The sequence below is a fragment of the Pongo abelii genome, chromosome 2, assembly GCF_028885655.2.
Source record: "Pongo abelii isolate AG06213 chromosome 2, NHGRI_mPonAbe1-v2.0_pri, whole genome shotgun sequence".
Lineage (NCBI taxonomy): Eukaryota > Metazoa > Chordata > Mammalia > Primates > Hominidae > Pongo > Pongo abelii.
Window position 1 is genome coordinate 68948265 of NC_085928.1, and position 27784 is coordinate 68976048.

The following is a 27784-nucleotide window of genomic DNA, read 5'->3' on the forward strand; positions in this document are numbered from 1 at the left end:
AAGATCTTAAATTTATTTACATCTGTAAAGACTTTTTTTTTTTTTTTTGATACAGGGTTTCACTCTGTCTCCCAGGCCCAGAGCACAGTGGTGTGATCACAGCTCACCACAGTTTTGATCTTCCCGGGCTCAGGTAATCCTCCTACCTAGGCCTCCCGAGTAGCTAGGACTACAGGTGCGTGCCACCACACCTGGCTAGTTTTCTGTAGAAACAGATTCACCATGTTGCCCAGACTGGTCTTGAACTTGTGGGCTCAAGCGATCTCCTGCCTTGGCCTCTCAAAGTGCTGGGGTAACAGGCATGAGCCACCATACCCAGCTACAAAGACTCTTTTCCCACATAAGGTCACATTCACAGGGTCCAAGTAGACATCTCTTTTCAGGGGACCACAGTTCAACCCACTACAACTAAGCAGTGCCACACTTTTCTTCAGGTGGTGTGGCTTATTGGATATTTCATTTTTAGGTGACCTTGGCCACTTGCTGAAGAAGGGATAGACCCATTCCCTCTGCAGAAGGGCTGAGGTTTAGGCAAGGTCAACTCTTTCCTCTGTCTCATGGCATTAACGTTCCTATGCCCGTTAGGTGTCATTCTGCTAGCCCGCCTTGTTCTCTGGGGTTGGGGGGCTCCCAGTGGTCGGCAGTTCTGGCAATATGTCCCTGTGTCGACTCACTGCCACGTGATCTTGGGCAAGCCATGCCGCCTCTTTCAGACTCAGTTTCTCCATCTGTAAAGTGAAGGCTCATGCTCCCCACCCCTGGATCGGAGATGCTGGGGGAGTCCCTAAATAGGAAGCCCCATGTGTGTCCTTAGGTGGGAATTCTGGGCCTTGCTGCACGGAGGAGCTGCTGATGGCCTCAGGCTCTTCCTGTGGACCCTGGGGTACACAGCCTCACCCCACCCACTCTTGACCCTCCAAGAGCAATAGAGTCAAGCCCCAAATACTTCACTTGTTTCTTTTTATTTGGTGTTGGATCCAGGACAAGGGCAGTGGGGAATCGAAGCAGGGGCTTCCCTAGCTTCGTATCCCCCAGGCCCCTGTGCCTCTGGAATGTACCAACAAGGGGCAGGGGTTTCAGGGGGCTCAGCCTCTTCATGGGGCAGGTCTCAGCCCTGGGTTTGTCACAGTCTGGCCTTGAATTTGCCTTTGGCCTTGACCTTCCTACAGGTGCTAGGAATTGTTCCGACTTCAAAGGGCAGAGGCAACAAGGCACTTCCAGCTGGGGGCCTCGGAGGCACAGGAGAGCAGGAGCCTCGGTGTGAAAGGAGGGGAGAAGAAGGAGATGATCAGAAATCTGTTGAGGAAGGGGCTTCTGAGGGAGACAAGCTCTTCCCTTGGGTGCCAGCCAGCCTGGGAGCTGCCCTCTGCCTGTGCCCTCCAGCCCTGACCCCGTGCTCAGCACTGTCCACTGGGTGTGAGTCACAGGTCGAGGCCCACCTTTCTTGGCTTCAGGATGCCGGGTGCCACCTTGAAATCAAGGTTGGGTGGGAGGGAAATGAAGACCTTAGCCGTGGGTAGAGTCCTCAAGGCCTTGCTTGTGGTCGACAGGGCCTTAGTGCCCACCAGCTTGCTGTGCTGTCGTCTGAGGACCTGGCCCTGGTGTTGGAGTACATGGGGAGAAGGCAGCTGGGCCTTGGTGTGGAGGCTGGGGAAGTGGTGAGGGGCTGTGGGAGCAAGAGAAGCTGTGAGGGCCTGGGGGGCCCCCAAGGTGGCCTAGCTGCCCTAAAAGGTATGTGTGGAGGATGGGGGGATGTGGAGGGAGTGGGGTGAAGGCAGATGGAGCCCTCCCGGTTCCTCCTCCAGAGGCAGTGAGAAGAAAACAGGGTAGAGTCCAACAGACCTGGGTCTGCATCCCAGCTGTGCCCCTTCTGAGCTGTGCAACCTTGGGCAACTTCCTTAAACTTCCTGATACCTCGGCTGGAAAATGGGGATAATAGCACCTACCTTGCTAGGCTGGTGTAAGCACTAAAGGAGCTGGGCAGGTAGCGGCATGGGGCAAACTGTTAAGTGCAAGACACATGTTAGTTCTTTCTCCCAGAGGTGACTGCTTGAAGGCAAAGGCAGAATACTGCAGTGGGAAAAGCATGGGCATTGGAGAGAGCAACCTGGGCTTAAGTCCTGGCATCTTTGAAATAAGGTCATCTTTGAAATAAGTCACTCTGTGAGGCAGAGTAACTACTTTGGAGGAGACAATACTCATTTGGCTGGGTATTTATTTATTTATTTATTTTTTTTTGAGACAGAGTTTCGCTCTTGTCGCCCAGGCTGGAGTGCAATGGTGCAATCTCGGCTCACTGCAACCTCCGCTTCCTGGGTTCAAGCGATTCTCATGCCTCAGTCTCCCAAGTAGCTGGGATTATAGGCACCTGCCCCTACACCCGGCTATTTTTGTATTTTTTAGTAGAGTAGAGATGGGGTTTCACCATGTTGGCCAGCTTGGTCTCGAACTCCTGACCTCAAGTGATCTGCCCGCCTCGGCCTCCCAAAGTGCTTTTTTTGTGTTTTTGTTTTTAAGACAGCATCTCGCTCTGTCTCCCAGGCTGGAATGCAGAGGTGCGATCATAACTCACTGCAGCCTTGACTTCCCGGGCTCAAGCGATCCTCATTAGCCTTGCAAGTAGCCTGGACCACAGGCTCGCACCACCATGCCCAGCTATTTTGGCTGTGTATTTTTAAAGAATACTTTGTGAGTAGTGGCTTTTACTTGCTACTGGTGGCTCTTCGGTAGGGTGGCTGATCCAGGTGGTTGGGAGGGGCCTGGAGAGCAGGAATAAATCGTCTTGGGACACTCGGGTGTTTGGGGGAATGGTCTTACCCAGGGCCTGGGGGTTCTTCGGACTCAATGGCAATCTGTTCAAGTGGTGGGGTTGCCTGTCCCCACTAGAAAAGGTCATGGTGAAAACGCAGCCCATCCTGGTGCTGGGGGTGTCCCACTCCCGGAGATTGGGGCAGACCAGGGCTGTGGCCATTTTCGCCTTGCCTTTCTTCCCCTTTCCGGGGGCTGAAGTGGTGGCAGTGGAGACTGGCTTCTCACTGTGCCCCAGGCTCCTGGCCCCAGCGCCTTTCCTAGAAGCTGACCTGTGGGTAGGGGTCCCCGAGTTCTTGCCTTCCCCAGAGCCTCGCTGCGTCAGCAGAGGGACTGCTGGGCGGACCCCCATCCGCCGATGACACATCGCCATGGGCTTCTTGATGGTGAAGCCCTCTACCAGGAGCCGGATGCCCACATATTGAGGCACCTCCACAGCAGGCTGTGGGCAAGAAGAGGAAACAAGGCCCACTCAGTCAGTGGTACTGGAATCCTTGGCCCAGCGGGACCCAGAGTAGAGATGGGTGGAATTACTTTCTGAGGCACCTGGTCAAAGAGGCGTTTCTGAGCTGAGAAATGGAAAGCCCACCTCTGAGTCAGTACCTGGAGTCACAGAGCTCCAGGAATTGCTAGCCCAGAGGAAGGGGGAATCCTAGCCATGTCCCACCAGCACCCCTCAGCCACATTTCCCTCCTAAGCTGCCCCCAGCCCCTGCTGGAATGTGTGTGGCTCCACTGCACAGGCCACTGCCAGTGGACAGCTTCCTGAGCTGAGCCAATCAGATTCTCTGCACAGAGAATTTGAGTTACGCCACCCAGACAAGTAAGAGGTTTGGAGCCTGCCTAGAGCCTCGTGTGAATCCAGGTTATGGGGAAGCAGAAATTAAGAACCCTAAAGAAGACAGTCTGTGGAGAGAATGAAGTAGCGAATATGCAGAAGAAGGCAGAGAGAAGGGTCCAGGAGAGGGACTCCCTTACAACTCTCAGTTCCTATCAGGCCAAGCTGTATGTCCTGCCCTCAGCTGGGCTCCAGGAGAGCTCCCTGTGCCTTGCTAGCAACCTGGAGCCAACTGGAGGTATCTTCTGTGCCACTGAAGGATCCTGATCAGAATCTATCTAAACATCAGAATTACTTGGAGCTTGTTAAAAATACAGCTATTGGCCGGGCATGGTGGTCACACCTATAATCCCAGTGCTTTGGGAGGCTAAGGCTGGCAGATCACTTGAGGTCAAGAGTTCGCCAGCCTGGCCATCATAGCCAAACCCTGTCTCTACTAAAAATACAAAAAAATTAGCAGGTCATGGTGGCAGGCACCTGTAATCTCAGCTACTCGGGAGGCTGAGGCAGGAGAATTGCTTGAACCCAGGAGGCAGAAGTTGCAGTGAACCGAGATCACACAATTGTACTCCAGGGAGAATTGCTTGAACCCAGGAGGCAGAAGTTGCAGTGAACCGAGATCACACAATTGTACTCCAGCCTGGGTGACAAGAGCGAAACTCCATCTCAAAAAAAAAAAAAAAAAAAAAAATACAGCTATTGCCAGGTGCGGTGGCTCTTTGGGAGGCCGAGGCGGGTGGATCAGCTGAGGTCAGGAGTTGGAGACCAGCCTGGCCAACATGGCGAAACCCCGTCTCTACTAAAAACACAAAAATTAGCCGGCCATGGTGGGCGCCTGTAATCCCAGCTACTCAGGATCTGAGAAGGAGAATCACTTGAATCCGGGAGGCGGAGGTTGCAGTGAGCCGAGATAGCACCACTGCACTCCAGCCTGGGTGGCAGAGTGAGACTCTGTCTCAAAAAAAAAAAAAAAAAAAAAAATCAAATAAAAATATAGCTATCAGCACTCCCAAGTAGTCCCAGATGATGAGGGAAAGCTCATCTTTACAGAAGAATCTCAGTTAATAAATGCAGAAGGAACAACAGAATTAGACATTTGCCATTTTGCAACTCTAATAAAATAGGCAATAATCAAAACTGGTATCAAAACAATTAGATGAAAGGATGACAGGAAAATGTGTAATCTGGACAGAGCCAACACAGCACCTTACAGAAAAATTAATTGCAAAGGGGAGATGTAGCTTATAATGGAGAGATCTGGTAGCCACCACTGTAATCCACAGTCAAACTCAGCAGCACTAACTGTGAGACACTCTCACAGGATGTGCCTTGTGATGCCACATGAGGTACGCGGCATCAGCTCTGAAGTGCTCTTGGGAAAAATGTTTAACCTGAACCTCATCAAACTATTTGACCTAACTTCTAGTTCCTGAGACAATCAGCTAACAGAAGACCAAGGTAAATAACACCATAAGGAAACAATCAGATAAATCCAGAATGTGGGACAGTTCTACAAAACAACCTGCCTGGCCCCTCAAAAGATCAAAACTATGGGGTCAAAAAGCACTGGGGCTGGCCTAGATGAAAAGAGACAAAAAAAAGCAGTGCAAGGTATAAGCCTTCACTATGTGCTGGCCTAAAAACAAAAACAAGAACAAATCAGCAATAAAAGACATTTAGAGGGCTTGGCGCGGTGGCTCATGCCTGTAATCCTAGCACTTTGGGAGGCCGAGGCGGGCAAATCACGAGGTCAGGAGATCGAGACCATCCTGGCTAACATGGTGAAACCCCATCTCTACTAAAATACAAAAAATTAGCCGGGCATGGTGGCAGGTGCCTGTAGTCCCAGCTACTCAGGGGGCGGAGGCAGGAAAATCGCTTGAACCCGGGAGGCGGAGCTTGCAGTGAGTGGAGATGGTGCCACTGCACTCCAGCCTAGGCGACACAGCAAGACTCCGTCTCAAAAAAAAAAAGATATTTGGGGGACATTTGAAAAATGCAGATGCATAGTCTCCTCCCCAAGCTAGACATTTTGGGTCAATCTCTGGGGGTGGAGCCTCCTGACATCCATACCTTTAGAAGCTTTCAGATGCTTCTGGCCTGGGCACTGGCATTGGGAGCACTCCACTACAGTGGCACCTTTTCCCTCAGCTTGCTCATATTTTCCTGCCCATGTATTTCTCCATTTACATTTTCTGAAACCAAAACGCCAATATATTAATTTAAGAAATGATCAGTAACTGTAACAAAGACGAGGTCACTTAGGTCATGTGATCGGTACGTTCTCTTCCTGTAACCAAACCTTGACAGAAACCGAATGCTAATCAGAAGCCACTTAAACTGCCACAAGATTCTATCCAGAGCTCAGAAAGCCTTGCAATCAATTTTCTGACTGATTTTTTAAAATGCTGTTCTATTTTACAAGTAGACTCCAATCTCTTTTTGGAGCAAGATGAGTGAAATAATTATAATACTAATAATAATAGTAGCTACCAGTAATTGCCTATTACTATACATTCAGGCACTTTACAGGTTATACATGATGCAAGTCCTAACCTTATTAGGTAATAATAACATTAGCTAAAACTTAGTAGCATTTACTATGTGCCAGGCACTATTCTAAAGTACTTTACTGGCTGGGCACGGTGGCTTCTGCCTGTAATCCCAGCATTTTGGGAGGCCGAGGTGGGCGGATCACCTGAGGTCAGGAGTTCGAGACCAGCCTGGCTAACATGGCGAAACGCTGTATCTACTAAAAATACAAAAATTAGCCAGGCGTGGTAGTTGGCACCTGTAATCCCAACTACTTGGGAGGCTGAGGCAGGAGAATTGCTTGAACCCAGGAGGTGGAGGTTGCAGTGAGCCAAGATCATGCCACTGCACTCCAGCCTGGGCAACAGAGCGAGACTCTGTCTCAAAAATAAATAAATGAAGTACTTTACTTATCAACTCATTTAATTCTCACAACTCATAGTACCTAACTTTGTGAGTTAGGTACTACTTTTATTCTTACAGATGAGGAGACCTAGGGGTTAGGAACTTGTCCAAAGTCACACAGCTTGTTGTCACTGAACAGGAATTTGAACCCAAGGAGATTCCAGAATCTCTGCTCTTATGACTATGCTACATGCCTCTCTAGAAATATTATCCTCCTATATGAATTCATTTTATTCTCCCATTCCCATGAGAAAGATGGTAATAATGTCCCCATTTCAGAGATCAGGAGACTGAGGCTCAAGGAAGTGAGGTCACCTTAGCAGGACCAGGACTTGAATCTGGGTCTTAAACTGGGTCTGACTGCAGAGTCCTATGCTTCACTATGGGGCTGCCTGGAAGAGGGTGCAGACTCTCTGGGGTCCTGCCTGGGTCCAACCTTCTCACCTGCTTATAGATGAGCTCAAAGGCTCCTGTGTCACAGTTGCGGTCCAGCCGCCGGTCAATGACCACGCGCAGGGTGTCAGCTTGCACGCCAGCACAGAGCCGAGCAGTGACTGCCGTGGAGGGCGCCATCGTGGGGCTGGCGTTGATCTCAATCAGCCAGGGCTGGAAGTCCTCCCCGAACACAAAGTCAGCGCCATAGAGCTCAAAGCTGGCCTTCCGACACTGCACGGTGTCCTGGGAGGTCTGAAGTGCGTGGATCACAGCATCCTTCATGCCAGGCACCATGATGGTGGACCAAGCATTTGGGGCACCCATCTCCTGCAGGTGGGCCTGGAACCTCTGGCTAGACCACATGTTGTCTGGCGGAAGCAGTGGATGCCGATGGCATGAGTTCTCCAGGTGCTTCTGGATGGAGTTGTTGCACAGGTGCACTGAGCTGGGACAGAGAGCAGAAAACTGAGGTCCAGGACCTTGTGTCTCTCCCATCCAAGCTCAGGGAGGACAGGCAAGTCCTGGAAGCAGCCCTGGGCCACCCTGCACTATTCAACTTGAGATGGGGCCCTACTGGGAAGGACAAAAAGGACAGAGGCCTGGGCCCCACCACATTCTTCTAGGGCCAGAACCACTCTTGTCTCTCAGAGCTGCTCTGAGGGTGCGAATTACGGGGGCCACAGTAGTAAGTGCTTTGTGCATAGTCTCAGTTAACCATCCCAGTGTTTGGAAGATAAGAGGGTGCGTAAGGGTATGGCCCCATCATCGCCAGGACATGTTCAAGTGCCATCTCCACACTAATTGTGAGACCTTAGGGAAGTCATCTAACCTGCGTGCTCTTCACATCTGCAAAATGGGGGTAGTAACAGTACCCACTTCACTGTTTTTTTTTTTTCTTCAGACCTGGTGAACAGGAAGTATTCACTGGGTTCTTATTAAGAATGAGATAATGTATACAAAGTGCTCAGCACTATCACATATGAAGCACTCAATAATTGATAGCTATGAATTTCATACTACTGCCTCCATTCTTCAGATGTGGAAACCAAGGCTTAAATAGGTTTTCCCATGACCAGAGTCAAACAACTTGGAAGCTGCAGAGACAGAATTGGAATTCAGGCTTCAACAAGGCTTTCTCTCACCCTAGAAGTTAACACAACATCTTGGTTTTCAAAACTCCTGACCTCCTTTCCCTTGCTCTACATTTGCTTCCCTTTTTCCCCCAACGACAAATAGAATCTTTTTTTTTTTTTAGAGACAGATCCTTGATCTGTCGCCCAGGCTGGAGTGCAGTGGCACAATCTCAGTTCACTGCAACCTCCATCTCCCAGGTTCAAGCAATTCTCCTGTCTCGGCCTCCCGAGTAGCTGGGACTACAGGTGCCCGCCAACATGCCCGGCTAATTTTTATATTTTTAGTAGAGACGGGGTTTCGCTATATTGGTCAGGCTGGTCTCAAGCTCCTGCCCTCAGGTGATCCGCCCACCTCGGCCTCCCAAAGTGCTGGGATTACAGGCATGAGCCACTGCGCCTGGCCCAAATAATCTTTTAACCTGTTAGATAATTTCACTTGTGTTCATTGCTTGCCTGTTTCTCCCTGCTAGAATGTAAGCCCTTGAGAGCTGGGATCTTGTTTTGTTCACTGCTATACCCCAAGTGCCCAGAACAGTGCATGGCACAAGGTACACACTCGGTCAAATCTGTTGGAGGGGCCAGGCACAGTGTAATCCCAGCACTTTGGGAAGCCAAGATGGGACTGTCACTTGAGCCCAGGAGTTTGAGATCAACCTGGGCAACATAGTGAGACCCCATGTCTACATAAAAAAATTTAAAAATCAGCTGTGGTACATGCCTGTGGTCTCAGATACTTGGGAGGCTGAGGAGGAAGGATTGCTTGAGCACAGGAAGTCAAGGCTACAGTGAGCCGTGATCATGCCACTGCACTCCAGCCTAGGTAACAGAGTGAGGCCGCCCCTGTCTGTTAAAAAAAAAAAATCTGTTGGATGCAAGGACAGCTGGCAGGATGAGGGCCCGCCTGCCTGCAGTCTTATGTGTGGAGCCTAGTGTTGCTGCACGAGTCCCCTGCACTGTAATCGCCTGTTTGCTTGCTAGCTCCCCAACTAGGCAGGGAGCTCGTGGGAGGCGAGCAGAGGGGCTCACTTGTCCAGGTTCTTCAGGGAGAAGGGCTGCGTGGAAAAGCGGATATAGCTGTCGCGGTAGAACCACACGGTAAGTGGATTCCAGTCAGTTACCAGGAACCACTGTCTGAGGTCAAACTTGGTGCCAAAGATGAGGAGGGGCCGCTCAATATACTTCTGCACCACCCATTTGCCGTCCTTCATCACCATGGAGTTGCCGTTCACCAGCTTCAGCATCTCCTCCAGGTGGTCCATGCACATGATGCCTACGGGGGAAGAGGGCAGTCAGGGATTGGAAGGTCAGGCGTGGGCCGGGAGAAGGGCCAGCTTTCATGACCTCTCGTCCCCTCAGAGCTGATAGGGCTGAGTGGGTAAGGCTGTCTCCCTCAATCAGAACCCAGTTCCCTTTGGGAAAGCCAGGAATTTGCTAAGGATTTTAAATTTTTCCTAATTAACCAGTTTTGTTTGATGAAACAGGAATATATACATGGATACAAATTTAAAGTGCTGGGCTTTTTTTTTTCCTTGAGACAGGCCTGTCGCCTAGGCTGGAGTGCAGTGACACAAGCCCAGCTCACTGCAACCTCCGCCTCCTGGGTTCAAATGATTCTCCTGCCTCAGCCTCCCGAGTAGCTGGGATTATGGGCGCCCGCCACCACACGTGGCCAATTGTTGTATTTTTAGTAGAGACAGGGTTTCACCATGTTGGCCAGGCTGGTCTGCAACTCCTGACCTCAAGTGATCCACCCGCCTCAGCCTCTCAAAGTGCTGAGATTACAAGCATGAGGCACTGTACCTGGCCAGTGTTGGGGGCTTTTTTTTTTCTTTTTGAGACGGAGTCTTGCTCTGTCGCCCAGGCTAGAGTGCAGTGGCGTGATCTCGGCTCACTGCAAGCTCCGCCTCCCGGGTTCACGCCATTCTCCTGCCTCAGCCTCCCAAGTAGATGGGACTACAGGCGCCTGCCACCACGCCCGGCTAATTTTTTGTACTTTTAGTAGAGATGGGGTTTCACCGTGTTAGCCAGGATGGTCTCGATCTCCTGACCTCGTGATCCGCCCATCTCGGTCCCCCCAAAGTGCTGGGATTACAGGTGTCAGCCACCGCGATCGGCTGGGGGCTTTTTTAAAGCATGTGCACCTATTACTTTCTTACCAATAATAGACTATAAAACAAAACAAAAATTAGGCAGTACGAAAGGGCATACAATAAAAAATGTATCTCCTTGTCTAGAGGCAGCCAACTGCTGCTTCCAGGACCTTAAGGATATCCTTCCGGATCATGTGAGAGCCTACACGTGCCTCAGTTTCCCAAGATTGTATAAATTAAAGCATGTTAAGGATTTGGAATAGTGCTTTAGATGCATGACTGCATTTAATCCTCACCTCATAGGAGGTATCATCATCCTCCTCATTTCACAGATGAGGCAACTGAGGTTCAGGGAGGTGATAAAACCTGCTCAAGGTCACGAAGAATATTAGTAGCAGAGCTAGGACTCAAACCCAGGCAATTTGGCTTCAATAGACCTGCACTTTTAACTTCCTTGGCCTCTACTGGTAGATGCAAGTCGTGAGGTGCCAGTGCAGGAAGCAGGAATTGACCCCCACCTCGTCCGCGGGACTTGGCTCCTGGCTTCACGATCCAGATGTTTCGATCCCCTTCCATGTCTATCTGGGGTACCACGGCCCGCAGCTGCTGCAGGATGTCCTCACAGCGCTGGACCTGAGTGTCAAGGTGCCTGAGTTCTGCCCCTTGGCTGTGGGGAAATGATGGAACTTGGGCAGGGCTGGACCTGGGACATGCAGGTGGAGAGGGCAAGGGGAGATATATTCCACCACCCCCCACCGTCATCCAGGCAGCCTTGGTCACACCCTCCCTGCAGATATCCATAGGTCCCTCCCAAGCCTCCAGCCCCATCTTTAAGCCACCCCTGAAATCCTAACCTGCCCAGACTACACGAATGGGAAAGGTTGATAAAATTCCATTAACTGCAAACCACGCCCTACTCCAACACTCCACCTGTGCCACCCCCTTCTTATTACATTTTGTGCCACCCCCCTTCCTATTACATTAAAACTGTCTTTGACAGAATTTAATCATTCCAGTTCCTAATGATAAAGCACCACTATGTGCCAGGCACTGTGACAAGGGCTTTCCATATATTTTCACTAATCCCCTCAAGGCCCTGCCAGGGAAGTATTACTAGTACCCACCCCCTACCCCCCGACTTTTTTTTTTTTTTTGAGACAGGGTCTTGGTCTGTCACCCAGGCTGAAGTGCGGTGGTGAAATCACGGCTCAGTGCAGCCAGGAACTCATAGGTCCAAGTTTCAGCCTCCCAAGTAGTTGGAATTGCAGGCATACACCACCACACCCAAGCTAATTTTTATGTTTTGCAGAGATGGGTCTTATTATGTTACCCAGGCTAGTCTTGAACTCCTGGCCCCAGGTGATCCTCCTGTTCAGCCTCCCAAAGTGCTGGGATTGCAGGCATGAGCTACCACACCCAGCTCTGGTCCCATTTTAGAGAAATGTAAACTAGGCCAGGCACGGTGGCTCCTGCCTGTAATCCCAGCACTTTGGGTGGCGGAGGCAGGCAGATCACCTGAGGTCAGGAGTTCGAGAACAGCCTGGCCAACATGGCAAAACCCTGTCTCTACTAAAAATACAAACATTAGCCAGGCATGGTGGCAGGTGCCTGTAATCCCAGCTACTTGGGAGGCTGAGGCAGGACAATCACTTGAACCAGGGAGACGGAGGTTGGAGTGAGCCAAGATCGTGCCACTGCACTCCAGCCTGGGTGACAGAGCAAGACTCCGTCTCAAAAAAAAAAAAAAAAGAAAAGAAAAAGTAAACTGGGATGGGCATAGTAGCTCATGCTTGTAATCCCAGCACTTTGAGAGGGCAAGGTGGGCGGATCACGAGGTCAAGAGATCGAGACCATCCTGGCCAATATGGTGAAACCCCGTCTCTCCTAAAAATACAAAAATTAGCCGGGTGTGGTGGTGGGCGCCTGTAATCCCAGCTACTCGGGAGGCTGAGGCAGGAGAATCGCTTCAACCCAGGAGGCGGAGGTTGTAGTGAGCCGAGATCACGCCATTGCACTGCACCATGGGCAACGGATCGAGACTCCATCTCAAAAAAAAAAAGAGTAAACCGAAGCTTTGAGAGTTAAGGGACTTACCCAAGGCCATACACTGAAAGTTGAGTGGTTCAGCCAGGATTCAAACTCTGTCCTGTCTGATTCCTCCACCCATAGGTGCTTTTTGGGGTTCATTCCTGTCTTAATCTGTGCCTAATATTGGCTGAAACAATGTTAGCCTAATTCCTTTCAAGCACATCTATATCACACCTCTTCTTGCTTGTTTTCTTCCCATCATTTACCCCCACCTGACACATCTGCTTATTTGGTTATTGTCTGAATCCCCTAACTAGAATATAAACTCCTTAAGAGCAGGAACATTTTCTGTAGTTGTTCTCTGCTGTAATCCCCATCCCCAAGCACCACACCTGGCACTCAGCAGGTACTCCCTGAAAGTTTGCTCAATGAATGAACGGTTGGCTCAGCAAGTACTTTGGTAGGAGCTTGCCTCAGCAACTGGGCTGCACAGACAGGGTTTCATGAACAAAGAGGGACCCTGTTCTCTACAAGACAGAAAATGTCCTGAACTAAACCAAGTCACAAAATACCCCAGATGGCTGCCTCATCCAGACTCTTGCATTTCTTTCCTTTTGACTGAATAGGACGGGAGCCTCCTATTCAGGGGAAGCTAACTCTGTAACATCTTAGCATCTTGAATGTCTCCAGTCATGGAGAACTTTCTCTTTTTTAAGGAGGAGGCAGCAGCCACTGGGGCAGTGCCAGGAAGAGGGACCGCCAGATGCAGGGGGCTAGGCAAGGTGTCCCAGGAGTACTCACACCTATGTCCTGACAAATTTTCTATGGTCCGTAGCATGAAGTATCTTTTCAGTAATCTGTGATGTGGCCCAGGAAAATATCACACAGGAGTGTAATTTGAAAAAGTATATTCGACATGACAATATGATTTTATAATTAGCAAAAAGAAAAAAAAATACCAGTATTTTAATGAAAAGTCAACCTTGATGAAAACCTGGCTGGCTTAGTTCTTAAAATCCAGGATTTAAAAAAAAAACAACTGGCTGTTTTTTTCTTTTTTTTGAGATGGAGTCTCGCTCTGTTGCCCAGGCTGGAGTGCAGTGGAGCGATCTCGGCTCACTGCAAGCTCCGCCTCCTGGGTTCACGCCATTCTCCTGCCTCAGCCTCCCAAGTAGCTGGGACTACAGGCGCCCACCACCACGCCCAGCTAACTTTTTTGTATTTTTAGTAGAGATGGGGTTTCACCATGTTAGCCAGGATGGTCTTGATCTCCTGACCTCATGATCCGCCCGCCTTGGCCTCTCAAAGTGCTGGGATTACAGGCGTGAGCCACCGCGCCCGGCCCTGCTAATTTTTGTATTTTTAGAAGAGATGGGGTTTCACCATATTGGCCAGGCTGGTCTTGAACTCCTGACCTCATGATCCGCCAGCCTTGGCCTCCCAAAGTGCTGGGATTACAGGCATAAGCCATCGCCCCAAGTGGAATTGGTTTTTTTAAAAAGTTGAGAAGCATTAACAGTAAATATTGAATGAATTAGGCCGAGTGCAGTGGCTCACATCTGTTAATCCCAGCACTTCGGGAGGCCAAGGCGGGTGGATTGTTTGAGCTCAGGAGTTCAAGACCAGCCTGGCCAACATGGTGAAACCATGTTTCTATAAAAAAAAAAAAAAAAAAAGAAAAATTTGCCAGGCCTGGTGGCACACACCTGTAGTCCTAGCTACTCAGGAGGCTGAGGTGGGAAAATCACTTGAGCCTGGGAGGCAGAGGTTGCAGTGAGCCAAGATTGCGCCACTGCACTCCAGCCTGGGTAACAAAGTGAGACCCTGTCTCAAAAAAATAAAATAAAATATTGAAGGAATGAATGAATGCTGGTCATTTGTACTGAACCATTCAACACTGTGTATGTCTGTTATATGATGCAATGTTTTATGTAATCCCAACTTTAGAGAGGTTCCTATAGCCCTCTCTAGAATTTGCCCCCACACACCAGAAATAAAAAGGACTCATGTGCTTCACGACTAATGTTCTAAGTCTTGAAAAATTTTTTTTTTTTTTTTTTTTTTGAGACAGAGTCTCACTCTGTCACCCAGGCTGGAGTGCAATGGTGCAGTCTCGGCTCACTGCAAGCTCCGACTCCCGGGTTCAAGCGATTCTCCTGTCTCAGCCTCCTGAGTAGCTGGGATTACAGGCATGCGCCGCCATGCCCAGCTAATTTTCGTATTTTTAGTAGAGATGGGGTTTCGCCATATTGGCCAGGCTGGTCTTGAACTCCTGACCTCAAGTGATCTGCCCGCCTCGGCCTCCCAAAGTGCTGGGATTACAGGCGTGAGCCACCACGCCTGGCCGCGTTGATAATTCTTAATTTAAGATGGGTAGCTTTACATTTTCCAGTAGCCAAAGAGAAAGTACTGGGCCACCTAAGTTATGTCCTGACATTTAGAAAAGATGCAGTGAATTACTTGCTAATGATGTGGGTCTGCTGCTGATGTCATTCATTAGTTCTTCGGTTTCCCCTATTGAGTAATTAAATCTGTCCATTTCTTCCCATTACCACCACCCCAGCTGAGATTCCTAGCACTCCCACCTGGCTTCCTGCAGGTCTCAAACCTTGAGCTGTGTCCCGGTTGAGAACAGGGGCTATGCTTCATTTCTGGAACCTGGCACAATGCTTGGCACATCGGAGTTGCTCAAGAAATGCTTACTGTGTGTTCTGCCTTCAGAGCTGTTCTCCCTCCAGTCGCTGCTGCATGCTTTTCCCGAATGGAATCTCCCTAAAGCAGCACCAGGCTCACCTTGATCCTCCCTTCCCCCACCTAAGAACCTTTTTCCAAAGTGTGTTCAGAAAACACTGCCCCTCAGGATGCTTGGTGGGAGGCAGGGCACTGGGCTCACTTAAGTACAGGATAAGCAGCACACTGTCTCTATAGGCTTACACCACCCATAGGTTCTGAAGAGTACTGCCCCAGGGAAGCCTCTTTAATTAACTGCTTAATCCAGTGTTTTCCAAATGTGATGGACCACAAAAGCCCTTTTTTCATAAAATGTATTTACTTCCTGTAGAATTAACATCCATACAACACACACTTTGGGCAATGTGCTGTCCATTTGGTGGCACAGGCCATGCTCTTAGTGACTATGCTATGCCAAGAACCAAGAAAAGCGGCCCAGACCCTATCATGGAGGCAGTGAGAGTCCTTGAGGGTTCCTGAGCAGAAGAACAGCAGGGTAAACGAGCGGGAGACTTGGGGAAGGGGTAGGGGCTGCACGAGACAGAAAGGGTCTATCCCTAAGCCCCTGCCCACAGCCCAAAGTCCCAGCTGCAGGAAACTCACTGGACCACTTGGTAGTAGCGCTGGAGGAAGAGGGACCAGCCCTCGGGGGTGAGGTACAGCGGGGCCTCCAGGTCCTTGTCGATGTCCGTGTGGGCCAGGTTGCTAAGGTACTCCTCACACGCACACAGAGCTTCATCCACAAACTCTGGGGACACCAACACTGGGTTTTTCTCCTGTTTCTTGGGCTGCTTGTCTCCTGCACATAGGGAGGGGCCTGTCACGATCCCATATCAAGGCAGGTAACCCGACGCATGCCACAGCCCCCATTGTCCTAAGGCCTGTCACTTACCTGAGGCCCAGCACGAACCTAGATAGATCCCCTACTGCCCTGGGATGTGTCACTTAGCTGAGGCTTTGCTCTAAATTCACTGCAACTCTAGCACTTGCCCTTGGCTCCCACTGTCCCAGGACCTGTCACTCGAGGCTCTGCCCTAAATGTCCCCAAGGCCTCTGACAGCACCTATAGCCTCTCTGCCCCTGGGACCTCTAACACACCTGAGGCTCTGCCTAAAATGCACCCGGGAGCCTTGGCCTATGTGAACCCAGTTATACATGAATATCCCTCCCCCAAGTCTGACACAGCTTCTTAAGTCCACACACCAGAAATCCAGACCCACTCCCAGAATCCTGATACAGAGATACAACCCTTAGACCACAGAAACACTAACCTCTGTGTGCACTGTTACTGCACAAGGCCCTGACACACCTGAAAGTGATTACAGAAACTGACCCTTCAGAAGACCCCGTGCACATCCACAGACCTGACTCACCCCTGAACATCGCAGTGCTCTGAAGATCCTGATATACAACTGAGGCCCTCAAACTCCTGCAGCCTGACCTATACTATAAAAGCTTAAGCACAGGGTCTCTGGCCACACCTGAGGCCCTTGGGCCCCTTATCCTGGCACACAACCAAGCCTTCCTTGTATGTGACACACACAAGAGACAGCAATGGGGAAGTCTCTCTCTGGAAGGGGCAGGGATTTTCCTCCTTCCTGGAGAGCTGCCTCTACTTCCCTGAATCCGTCGCTGATGGGTCCCTGGATTACAGGACTAGGAGCCTGGAGACACGAACTAAATCCAGAAAGGGAAAGGGCAGGCAGTGGTTGGGCTGGCATGCATGATAGTGAGGGGTCCTCTGTGTCCCCCTCCACTCCAAGCTGTTCCTTATGTTCAGGCCTAAGCTGTTCTCAGGCCATGTGTAAAGCCCAGTTTCACTGCTTCCTCCTCCTCAGAGACCTGAACTCCTCACAGGCAGGGATGGACCATGTCTTCTTAGTCTGCCCTCTCCAGGGTGCCCGGCTACATGCCAGGCCCATGGGAGGGCTGAATGAGGAGTGGATCAACTAACAAATGGATGGGAAGACAAGTGTCTAGGTACCTGGGACAGAAGAATGGATGAGTGGATGGACTGGAGAACAGATAGGTAGTAGATAGGAGAATGGAATAGCAGGTAGATAGATGGGTAGATGGATCTGTGGAAGGATAGGTAGGCAGGGAGTGGATAGATGGATGGGGAGTATGGAGCTGTCAGTTAGATGAATGAAGAGATTAACAATGGGTGACAGGTGGGAGGATGGAAGGATGAGTGGAAGGGTGGATGGGTGAATCGGTAGATCAGAGAGTGGGTGAATACGTGGGTGGATGAGTGGATGGATGGATGGTGGATGGATGGATAGATGGGTAGATGTGAATCATACACAGATGTGTGGATGAACCAGTAGGTGGGTGGATGAATAGATAGGTAGAAGGGCAGATAGGTGGAAGGGCGGATGGGTGGAGGATAAATGGGTGGGAGAGTGGAGGTAACCACAGTTCTTACCTGAGGCCTCTTCCTCTACTGCCTGAATAGGGTATGACTTCCACTCAGACTTCACCACCAGCTTGAGAACGTTGCGGGCAGCGGTCAGCCAGAAGTCCTCTGCTCCCAGGCCAGGGGATACCCTGCTCAGCCCCTAGGCTTGAGGCCTGTTCTGGTTCCAGAACCTCATCATGACTTGCCCCATTTTGGATTCAGAACCTGACTCTACCTTTTCTGACTCTAGAGCCTAAATTTAGAACTTGCTCCTGTTTCAGGCTGGGCACGGTGGCTCATGCCTGTAATCCCAGCACTTTGGGAGGCTGAGGTGGGTGGATCACGAGGTCAGGAGATCGAGACCATCCTGGCTAACACAGTGAAACCCCGTCTCTACTAAAAATACAAAAAATTAGCCAGGCGTGATGGCGGGCGCCTGTAGTCCCAGCTACTCGGGAGGCTGAAGCAGGAGAATGGCGGGAACCCAGGAGGTGGAGCTTGCAGTGAGCCAAGATCGCGCCACTGCACTCCAGCCTGGGTGACAGAGCGAGACCCCATCTCAAAAAAAAAAGAACTTGCTCCTGTTTCAGTTGTGGAACCAGACCCCAAATCTGACCCGACTTGGATCATATTCTGCCTTCAGAATCTGGCTTGGACCCATTGTCTGATTTGTTTCTTCTGTTCATCACCTACTTTTGATACTTATTCTATCCTGAGAAACAGACTGTGTCCTAGTTCAGATTTTGAATGTAATTTAAATCTAGCATAGAATCTGGACCCAAATTCAAATCTGAATTTAGAACATATTGTGGAATTGGAACCTAGTCTGCCTTAGAAACCCAAAGCCTGCAGCCTTTTTTGGAACCCAATTCAACAAGTGGAACTTGATATAAGCCTGGAATCTGTTCTGGATTCCAAACTCAAGGGACTGACCAACTTTTAGAACCTGCTCTAGAATATAAGCCAAGCTACCCAAGCTTTTCTGGAGGTCAGAGTTGACCAAGCTAAGAGGCGTATTAAGGGAGGGCACTTTAGGGAAGGGTAAGGATTGAGGGTGGAAAAGGAAATCTGCTGGGGCAGATGAGGGCATGAAGAGAGGCCTGTTGCTCTCCAATATGAGCCAGAGCTTCAGCCCTGCTCCCAGCCTGAGGTCCAGGCATGGGGCTGGGGGTCTCCTTACCTATGAAGGCTTTTTTGTCATCCTCAGCCCCTAGGCGGTAGCAGCGTGGGAAGAAGGAGTTGGCATCAACCTCATCAAACCACGGCAAATTCCGGAGATTGAGACATAGACCCACCTATGGAGTTAGCCGCTGAGAGGGCAGGGCAGGACTGCCCACACTCAGCACGCACCCAGACAGCTCAGAAAGACTGACTGGATATGCTCTCAGAGCCTTGGCCCCACTTGCAAGGTCTGAGTTGCTCACATCTATCACCATATATTTGCCTGGGCAGTGTCCTTTGCCAAGAATGCCTGATGTCCCTCCTGTCCACCCTTTCACATAATTCTTTTTTTTTTTTTTTTTTTTTTTTGAGATGGAGTCTCACTCTGTCACCCAGGCTGGAGTGCAGTGGTGTGATCTCAGCTCACTGTAAGCTCTGCCTCCCGGGTTCACACCATTCTCCTGCCTCAGCCTCCAGAGTAGCTGGGACTACAGGTGCCCGACACCACATCCAGCTAATTTGTTGTATTTTTAAGTGATGGCATTTCACCATGTTAGCCAGGATGGTCTCGATCTCCTGACCTCGTGATCTGCCTGCCTCGGCCTCCCAAAGTGCTGGGATTACAGGTGTGAGCCACTGTGCCCAGCCCACCCTTTCTCATTCTTAAACAGCTGCCAAGGCCGAGCGCGGTGGCTCACACCTGTAATCCCAGCACTCTGGGAGGCTGAAGTGGGAGGACTGCTTGAGGCCAGAGGCCAGGAGTTCAAGACCAGCCTGGGCAACATAGCAAGACCTCATCTCTTAAAAATAAAACAAAAAAAGAGCTGCTTCCTCTAGAATCCTTCCTAACCCACACCAATAATATAATGGCAGGTCATTATTATAAAGCCCTTCATCCTTGCCACAACCCCAGAAGATAGGCCTTACTGGTATTCTCATTGAAAGATGAGGAAATTGAGGCTCAGAGAGGTGAAGTCACTTGCCAAGAAACCCAGGTAAGGCTGGGCATGATGGCTCATGCCCGAAATCCCAGCACTTCGGGAAGCTGAAGCAGGTGGATCACCTGAGGTCACCAACATGGTGAAACCCCATCTCTACTAAAAAATACAAAAATCAGCCAGGTGTGGTGACGTGCACCTGTAGTCCCAGCTACTCAGGAGGCTGAGGCAGGAGAATTGCTTGAACCTGGGAGGCAGAGGTTGCAGTGGGCTGAGATTGCACCACTGCACTCCAGCCTGGGAGACAGAGCAAGACTCTGTCTCCAAAAAAAAAAAAAAAAAAAAAGAAACCCAGGTAAGACAGAATGGGTCCATTAGCCAGATATCTTCTGCTTAGGAGGTAAGAGTCCGCTTGCTCACTATCATTGGATTTGGTGATTGTTCTACCTCCAGACCCATTTTAGTCACCATATCTACAAATGCCAGATACGGTGCTGGGGCTGGATTTGAACTAGCCAGATACTGGTCAGACTCCAAATTTTCTGAATTGTATACTTCCCCTTGTCCTGAGAACTTACTCTTACTAACAAGGAGAGCAGGGAGGAGAGCTGCCAGCCCAAGGGCAGGGGGTTGGAAGCTGCCCTGCCTGCTCCTCTAGGGAGCCCACCTTTGTGGTAAAGGAGCCAGCCCGGGAGTAGTGGTTTATCATCTGATCCTTGGAGAGGAAGCGACAGTCGAGCACATCCCGCTGAGTGGTCCAAATGAAGTAGGGGGTCTCATTCTGAACCATGCGGGACTGGGGAGACAGGAGGAGACAGAAACACAGAGGCCAGTGTGGGTAGCAGGAACTAAGGCAGCCTCTCCCTGCCCTGCTGAGCAGGGTGGGTGACAGGAAGGAGAGCATGCTTCCAAGGTGGCCTCTAGCCCACACATCATCTTTGTGTAAGTCAAGAAGATTTCTCTTCCTCCAGGGCACAGGTGGGCAGAGAGCAAGCCAGCCTTTCAGCCTCCTTTTGGCCTTAGGGAGGCCAAAGACTCCCTTCTGCCTCCCTTTATCACTGCTTAAGGTGTCCTATGAGGCTTGTCAGCCCCCAGGCGGTGGCAGCGTGAGAAGAAGGAGTTGGCATTAGCCTCATCAAACCACAGCAAATTCCAAAGACTGAGACATAGACCCACCTATGGAGTTAGCTGCTGAGGGGGCAGGGCCCATAAGGGTGTCCCCAAGCAGTGACAAAGCTGCACAACTGAATGTCACACTTTGTTCTGGCCCATGGTCATCACTGACTTGCCCAGGGGCAGGACGGTGACTCCAAGCTGATGGGCACACAGCCCGTGACAAAGGCTCTCTCATGGACCCCGCCTCTCTCCATCCTTCCTACAACTCTGGGAGGTGGGATAATTATTAATAACCAATGTCAGCACATGCTGGGCCCTGCTCTAAGCACTTTCCATGTCAATTCATTCACCACAATTCTATGTGGTAGGGGCTAAGGTTATCTCTGTTTTACAGATGAGGAAACTGAGGCACAGGAAGGCAAGTGACTTGCCCAAGGGCTCATGAGATTGACCCATATGAAGCTGCCAATATTCAGCCATTTCTGACATACAGAAATGGCTTTTTTTATTTTTTGAGACGGAGTCTGACTCTGTCGCCCAGGCTGGAGTGCAGTGGCATGATCTTGGCTCACTGCAACCTCCGTCTCCCGGGTTCAAGTGATTCTTCTGCCTCAGCTTCCCTAGTAGCTGGGATTACAGGCGTGCGCCACCAGGCCCAGCTAATTTTTCTTGTATTTTTAGTAGAGGCGGGGTTTCACCATGTTCCCCAGGCTGGTCTCGAACTCCTGACCTCAAATAATCCACCCGCCTTGGCCTCCCAAAGTGCTGCAATTATAGGCGTGACCCACCATGCCCGGCCAGAAATGGCAATTTTATATAGTTGAACTCAGTAAGTGGCACTACCAAGATGGAAACCCAAGTGCCCTCACCTCAACATGCATGTCCTCCACATCATCACACTGACTCTTTCAGCCTTTTTTTTTTAATTTTCAGATAGAGTTATCGCTTGTTCTGTCACTCAGGCTGAAGTGCAGTGGTGCGATTTCAGCTCACTACAACCTCCACCTCCCGCGTTCAAGCAATTTTTATGCCTCAGCCTCCCGAGTAGCTGGGATTACAGGCACCCGCCACCATGCCTGACTAATTTTTGTATTTTTATTTTATTTTTGAGACAGAGTCTCGCTCTGTCGCCCAGGCTGGAGTGCAGGGGTGCGATCTCAGCTCACTGCAACCTTCGCTACCCAGATTCAAGCAATTCTCCTGCCTCAGCCTCCCAAGTAGCTGTGATTACAGACATACACCACTATACCCAGCTAATTTTTCTATTTTTTTAGTAGAGACAGGGTTTCACCATGTTGGCCAGGTTGGTCTTGAACTCCTGACCTCAGGTGATCCATCAGCCTCGGCCTCCCAAAGTGCTGGGATTACAGGTGTGAGCCACTGCTCCCGGCCTTTATTTTATTTTATTTTATTTATTTATTTTTTGAGACGGAGTCTCACTCTGTCACTCAGGCTGGGGTGCAGTGGCATGATTTCAGTTCACTGCAACTTCCACCTCCTGGGTTCAAGTGATTTTCCTGCCTCAGCTTCCTGAGTAGCTGGGATTACAGGCGCCTGCCACCACACCTGGCTACTTTCTTTGTTTATTTGTTTGTTTTTTTAGTAGAGATGGGTTTTCACCATGTTGGCCAGGCTGGTCTCGAACTCCTGACCTCAAGGAATCCACCCGCCTCGGCCTCCCAAAAAGTGCTGGGATTACAGGTATAAGCCACCCCGCTCCGCCTCTTCCAGAGCTTTTTAAGACCTTCCTTCCCGCCTTCACTTACCAAGGGTCGGGGGGAAGGGGAACTATGGGGTTTTTATTTGAAGGGGGAGTTACCATGCATGGAGGCTGTGCTGGCATCTGGTATGACCTAGCAGAGCTCTGAATCCCCAGGCCAGATGGGACACAGCCCTGCTGTGTCCCTCCCCACTCTGCAGGCCTATCTAGCCTTTATTCACTTATTTCTTTTTTAGAGATAGAGTCTTGCTTTGTTGCCCAGGCTGGAGTGCAGTGGTGCAATCATAGCTCACTGCAGCCTGTAACTCCCAGGTTCAAGTGATCCTCCCACCTTAGCCTCCTGAGTAGCTGGGACTACAGGTACATGCCACCACACCCAGATAATGTTTTTCTACCTTTTCTTATAGAGACTGAGTCTTACTATGTTGCCCAGGCTGGTCTTGAACTCCTAGCCTCAAGTGATCCTCCCACCTTGGCCTCCTGAGTAGCTGGGACCACAGGCATGAGCCACCATGTCCAGCTGTATCCAGCCTTTAAAGAAGCAGTTTTTACTACAGATAGGGAAACTATGGCCCAGAGAAAGAAAGGACTTGTCTGAGGTCACCCAGCTGGACACCAATGCTCTCCCTCTAAGCAGGCAGTCCCTGTATCATCTTGGCTCCCAGGGCCCTCACCATCAGAGCATGTGTTCCATCTAGGTCATCAAATTTCAGTAAATCATCGAAGTCAAACAGCTGTGGTGGATGGAACTCCTCGTCCTCATCTTCATCCTCTGTGGATGCAGAGCCCAGAGCTGATGAGTTTCCTCTCCCTGACCCATAGCCCATAAGGCCTCAACCCTGGGACAGTGGGAACCAAAGGAAAGGGACTCAGGAGTGACAGCTGTGGAAAGGGAAGGAACCACTCACCATCTTCAGTGGTGTCACTGTTGCCCATCGCTGAGCTATCCAGATCCTTCTGGGGTGGCAGCAGGGCGGGGCCTGAGCGATGGACCATCTTCTTCTCCACCCAGCCCCTCCGGCGCAAGAGACATCGGATCACCGGGTAGCAGCCTTGGATTGTAAAGATCTTCTTCTGCTGCAAGGTGAGAGAAGGATACTTCTTCAATAAGTATTGCATAAGTGCCAGACATAGGGGATATAAAGGTGAACCAAACAGTTATGGACTCTGCCATCAGGAAATTTTTATATTCCAGTAGGAGAAATAAACAGACTATAAATAAGTAAAGAAATAAATATGCATGGTAATAATGATAATAGCAATGGCTAATATTTATTGAGGACCTACTACATGCTGAGCACTTACATGCGTTACTAACAATACTATGTGTTTTTATTTTGTTTTGTTTGAGACAGGGTCTCACTCTGTTGCCCGGGCTGGAGTGTAGTGGCACAATCTCGGCTCACTGCACCCTCTTCCTCCTGGGTTCAAGTGATTCTCTTGCCTCAGCCTCCTTGAGTACCTAGGATTACAGGTGCACGCCACCACGCCCAGATAATTTTTTTTTTTTTGAGACAGCGTCTTGCTCTGTCACCCAGGCTGGAGTGGCACGATCTTGGCTCACTGCAACCTCCACCTCCAGGGTTCGAGCGATTCTCCTGCGTCAGCCTCCCCAGTAGCTGGGAGTACAGGCATGTGCCACTGCGCCCGGCTAATTTTTGTATTTTTAGTAGAGACGGGGTTTCACCATATTGGCCACGCTGGTCTCGAACTCCTGGCCTCAGGCCAAGGCCCGCCTTGGCCTCCCAAAGTACTGAAATTACAGGCGTCAGCCACCGCATCCGATGCCCAAATAATTTTTATATTTTTTGGTAGAGACTGGGCTTCACTGTGTTGGCCAGGCTGGTCTCCAACTCCTGGCCTCAAGTGATCCTCCTGCCTTGGCCTCCCAAAATGCTGGGATTACAGGTGTGAGCCACCACGTCTGGCCAATACTATGCATTTTTATTAGATACTGTTATCTCCATTTTACTGGCTATGAAACAGAGGCATAGAGAAGTTAAGTACAGTGCCTAAGGCCCCACAGTGGTTAAGCAAAAGAGCAGGGATTTACATCCTGGCAGTCTGGCTCCAGACATTGCATACTTAATGGGATTCAGAAGAACTACTTAGAAATACATGGTCAGGGAAGGCTGAAAGGAAGCCATGAATGTACAGAGCTGGGAAATGGCGGTTCAGGCAGAGGGGAATGCATGTGCAAAGGCCTTGAGGCTGGAGAGAGGTCAGAAGGAACTGAAGGGAGACCAGAGTGAGTGGAACATGGAAAATGATGGGGAAAGCCCCAGAGGAGGTAGGCAGTGGCCAGACTGTGGAAGGCCCTGCAGGCCTTGGAACAGACTTGGATTTCATACTAAGAGCATCATGAGCAAAAAAGGCTAACTGAGGGAATCTTTCTAAGCTTGGCTTGCTGCTGTATTACAAAAAGATGAGGGGACAGGAAGGAGGTAGACCAGCTAGGAGGTTGTTATAGTTTGCCTAGGAGAGAAATCACAATTACTAAAATGAAGGTGGTTACAACACAGACGGGAGAAGGTGCTAGAGTTGAGAATCGTTTTGGAGGTGGAGATGACAAGTGGTTTTGCTGATAGGATTAGACCTGTGGGTGAAGAAACAGAAAGATGAATTTTCTGGCGTGAGGTACTGAGAGATGGGAATGACCAGAGACTGGGGAGGACGACAGGTTTGGGCAGGAAGATCAAAGTCTGGTTTGGGACATGAATTTGAAATGCTTGTTAAGTTTTCTGGGTGTAGATGATAGGTAGGGGGCTGGATCTACGGGATGTGGAGTTCGAGGCTGGGCTGGAAGGGGCACAGAGAGGGTGCAGCACACTGACTGGACTCAGCCAAGGACACAGCCAAAGGAGACAGACCTGGGGAAGGGGCCAGGGGGCCACTAATGGCCGAGGAACCTTTAAAGGCCGCTGAAAAGCAGCAGCCAAAGAGGGAGAAAGGAAAACTAGGAGCGTGCAGTCAGACAGCCAAGGGGAAGGGTGTGTGGGGCAGCGGTGTCGAAAGATACAGGGTGCCCAACCGAGATCAAGACCGAAAGGCACTACTGCTGGGTTTGGCTCCCTGGAACTCACCAGGCACCTTGATTAGAGTAGGACATCGCAGGGAACCAGAGTGGAGGGAGCCCAGAAGTTTGGTGCTGAAGGGGTAAATGGGGAGGTAGCTGAAGATGGGTGTGGTGATTGAGGATTTTTGCTGTTGTTTTTTCTTTTGCTTTTGTTTTTTAAGGATATAAGAAAACAGCGCAGGGAGACAGGCTGAGCCGCTCCCGGGGCCCTTTCTAAGCGCCCCTGCCCCTCCTCTGACCTTGACAGCTCTCTCCACGTAGATTTTGGCGTTTCTGAGCCGGTTCATGTGAGACGTCTTGGAGGATCCTCGCCAGAGGACCGGGAAACCTGCAGAAAGATGCGGAGTAGGGGCGGGGTAGACTGAGGCTGGGCCTAGGGTCTCGGCCTAGGATCTTTTCTGGCCGCCGATAGCCACGCCTCTTTTCTTCCTCCTGCCTTCATCCGGATGCCCACCCTCGGCCGCTCTTCTTCCGACCCCCATTCCCTCCACCCCAGCGTCTTGTCGTCCTCGCAGCCGCTGTAGGCCAGAGCGAGCGAGCCGCACGGGCCTCACCATCCTGCGGAGAGGGGTCATCCAGGACCGGGGTGTGCGGGGGGCCGAGGGGGTGGATATCCGCGGCGCCCTGGGCGTGGGTGCCTGGGACCAGCGTCTTGAAGGCGCCGCTGAGGCGGCGCGCAGGGGCGGGGCTGCCCGCCTGGCATCTGCCGCCTGCGTGACCCTCCTCGGGCTGGGCGGAGGCAGGGCCGGGCCATGGCAGCCTGCTGGGTGGACGGAACTCGGAGCGGCGCGCGGAGGGGAAACTGGTGCGTGGCTCGAGAGGCTGCGGCTTCCGCAGCCAGTTGCACACCGCGCCGCCCTCCTGGCGGTACCAGGAGGCCGAGCCCCGGCGCCCGGGCCCCAGCTCCCCCGCGCTCAGGAGCAGTGGCGCGTCGGGGCCCTGCATGCGCCCCTCGCCGCGCTCGCCTTCCCAGCGCCCCTGATCCCGCGCCCCTCCGCGTCGCCGCCTCCTCTGCCGGGAGGTTCCTGCCTAGGCTCGAGCCTTGTCCTCCGTTCCAAGCCCCGCCCCGTTTGCTATTGCCTTGGAAACCATTCCCTGGGCACCATCAGACCGCTCGGGGCTGGTTGGGGGCTCCGATGGGCCCCGGGGCAGTTGAGCGAGGGCTTCCTTAGGACGTGGGGCCTCACCCAGACCCTTGATGAGCAGGGCACTGAAGGCAGAAGAGAGCACTGAGCCCCAGTTAGTGTTGCGATTCCTTATCCAGTACTTCCTGGTGCCACCGGCCCTAGGGTTTGAGTGATTCCACATATTTATAGGCGCTAACAAATGGCCCCTGACCTCATGGAGCTTACTAAAGCCCAGTGTGAGAGGAATAAAAAGCAAGTAACAAAGGAAGAGAATAGTTTACAGGTATAATAATAAGGGCAATGAACAAGCAGAGGTGAAACCAGGAAGGGGGTGCATTTTAGATAAAGTGGCCTTAGAGGATGTCCTCTCTGAAGAGGTGACGCATTTAAGCTGAAGGTGTAAATGCGAGGAGTCAGGAGTCACCAGGGAAAGGGAAGGAACTGCACTTCAGCGAAGGGACAGTCCCAGCAACAGCCGTGAGAGGGGTAAGAACCTTTGTGAGAACAAGACAGCCAGGGTGGCTGGAGCCTGGTGAGGCCAGATCAGACCTGCTGGGCCTGGCAGATGGGCCTAGGGTAAGGTCCTTAGCGAGGGCAGCATATGTGGGTAACAAGAAGGTGCAGAGCACACCCTCCCCAGAAACTGGAAATGGAAAAACATAATCATTTGAGTCAACTGCGAAAGAAATGTAATAGATCAGAACAGTTATGCCTGGCCCCCAGGCTAAGACCGTAAGCAACCTTTTTGGAAGCACTGGCAAAATATTATCCTGAAAAGTCACAGGGGAGATAAGGCTCCAAGATGTTAAACAATTTGCCTCAAATCACAGAGCAGAGGCAGCACTGGAATCCAGGTCTGACTCCAAAGCCTGTCTCTTAAACACCTGTTTTGTTATCACTCAGGTTGCCTGCTAGTCACAGAAGGACCACACAGGGGCAGTTTGAGAGGCAAACTCTATAGCAGTGCCCCCACAGGCAGAGTCGAAGACAGTATGCTGGTAAGAGCCCAGCTTTGTTAGTCACTGGGTAGATGTGTTAAGAGTGAAGGTGAATCCCCCACCTTCCTGTCCAGCTGACCCCAACTCCCCTTTAGCTGATGGCTGGACTTCCCGAAGAGCACGCCCCCCAGGAGAGGTGATTTAGGGAATTTGGACCCTGGGAGAGAGATACATGACAAATGAGGGTTGTGGCTGGCTCACCCAGGCAATGCTGTCCTGTGAGGGTTGTTGAGTGACCAGCTGCTATACCCT

General features: G+C 50.9%; 1 protein-coding gene across 50 annotated transcripts; it reads right to left on the reverse strand.

Moving 5' to 3' along the window:
- TTLL3 (tubulin tyrosine ligase like 3) lies at positions 1 to 27752 on the reverse strand. Of its 50 annotated transcripts, XM_054551775.2 has the most exons (16): positions 25962 to 26450; positions 25647 to 25735; positions 23240 to 23408; positions 23006 to 23103; positions 20163 to 20291; positions 18577 to 18691; positions 17424 to 17522; positions 15602 to 15797; positions 10759 to 10943; positions 9177 to 9420; positions 7027 to 7462; positions 3081 to 3250; positions 2707 to 2759; positions 1843 to 1919; positions 1440 to 1598; positions 1 to 1296 (listed from the first exon to the last, which is right to left on the reverse strand). In XM_054551775.2, the coding sequence occupies exons 1-16, from the start codon at positions 26350 to 26352 to the stop codon at positions 859 to 861; spliced, it is 3048 nt and encodes a 1015-aa protein (XP_054407750.1). In that variant the 5' UTR covers positions 26353 to 26450; the 3' UTR covers positions 1 to 858. The 50 variants fall into 50 exon arrangements, 44 of the variants coding, with proteins under 44 accessions (XP_054407750.1, XP_054407763.1, XP_054407753.1 ...); XM_054551788.2 differs by lacking the exons at positions 2707 to 2759; positions 25962 to 26450 and adding an exon at positions 27734 to 27752 and having other exon boundaries at positions 2983 to 3250; XM_054551778.2 differs by lacking the exon at positions 2707 to 2759 and having other exon boundaries at positions 1 to 1254; positions 1440 to 1666; positions 10759 to 10907; positions 25962 to 26458.
- Between the last annotated feature and the right edge of the window lie 32 nt (positions 27753 to 27784).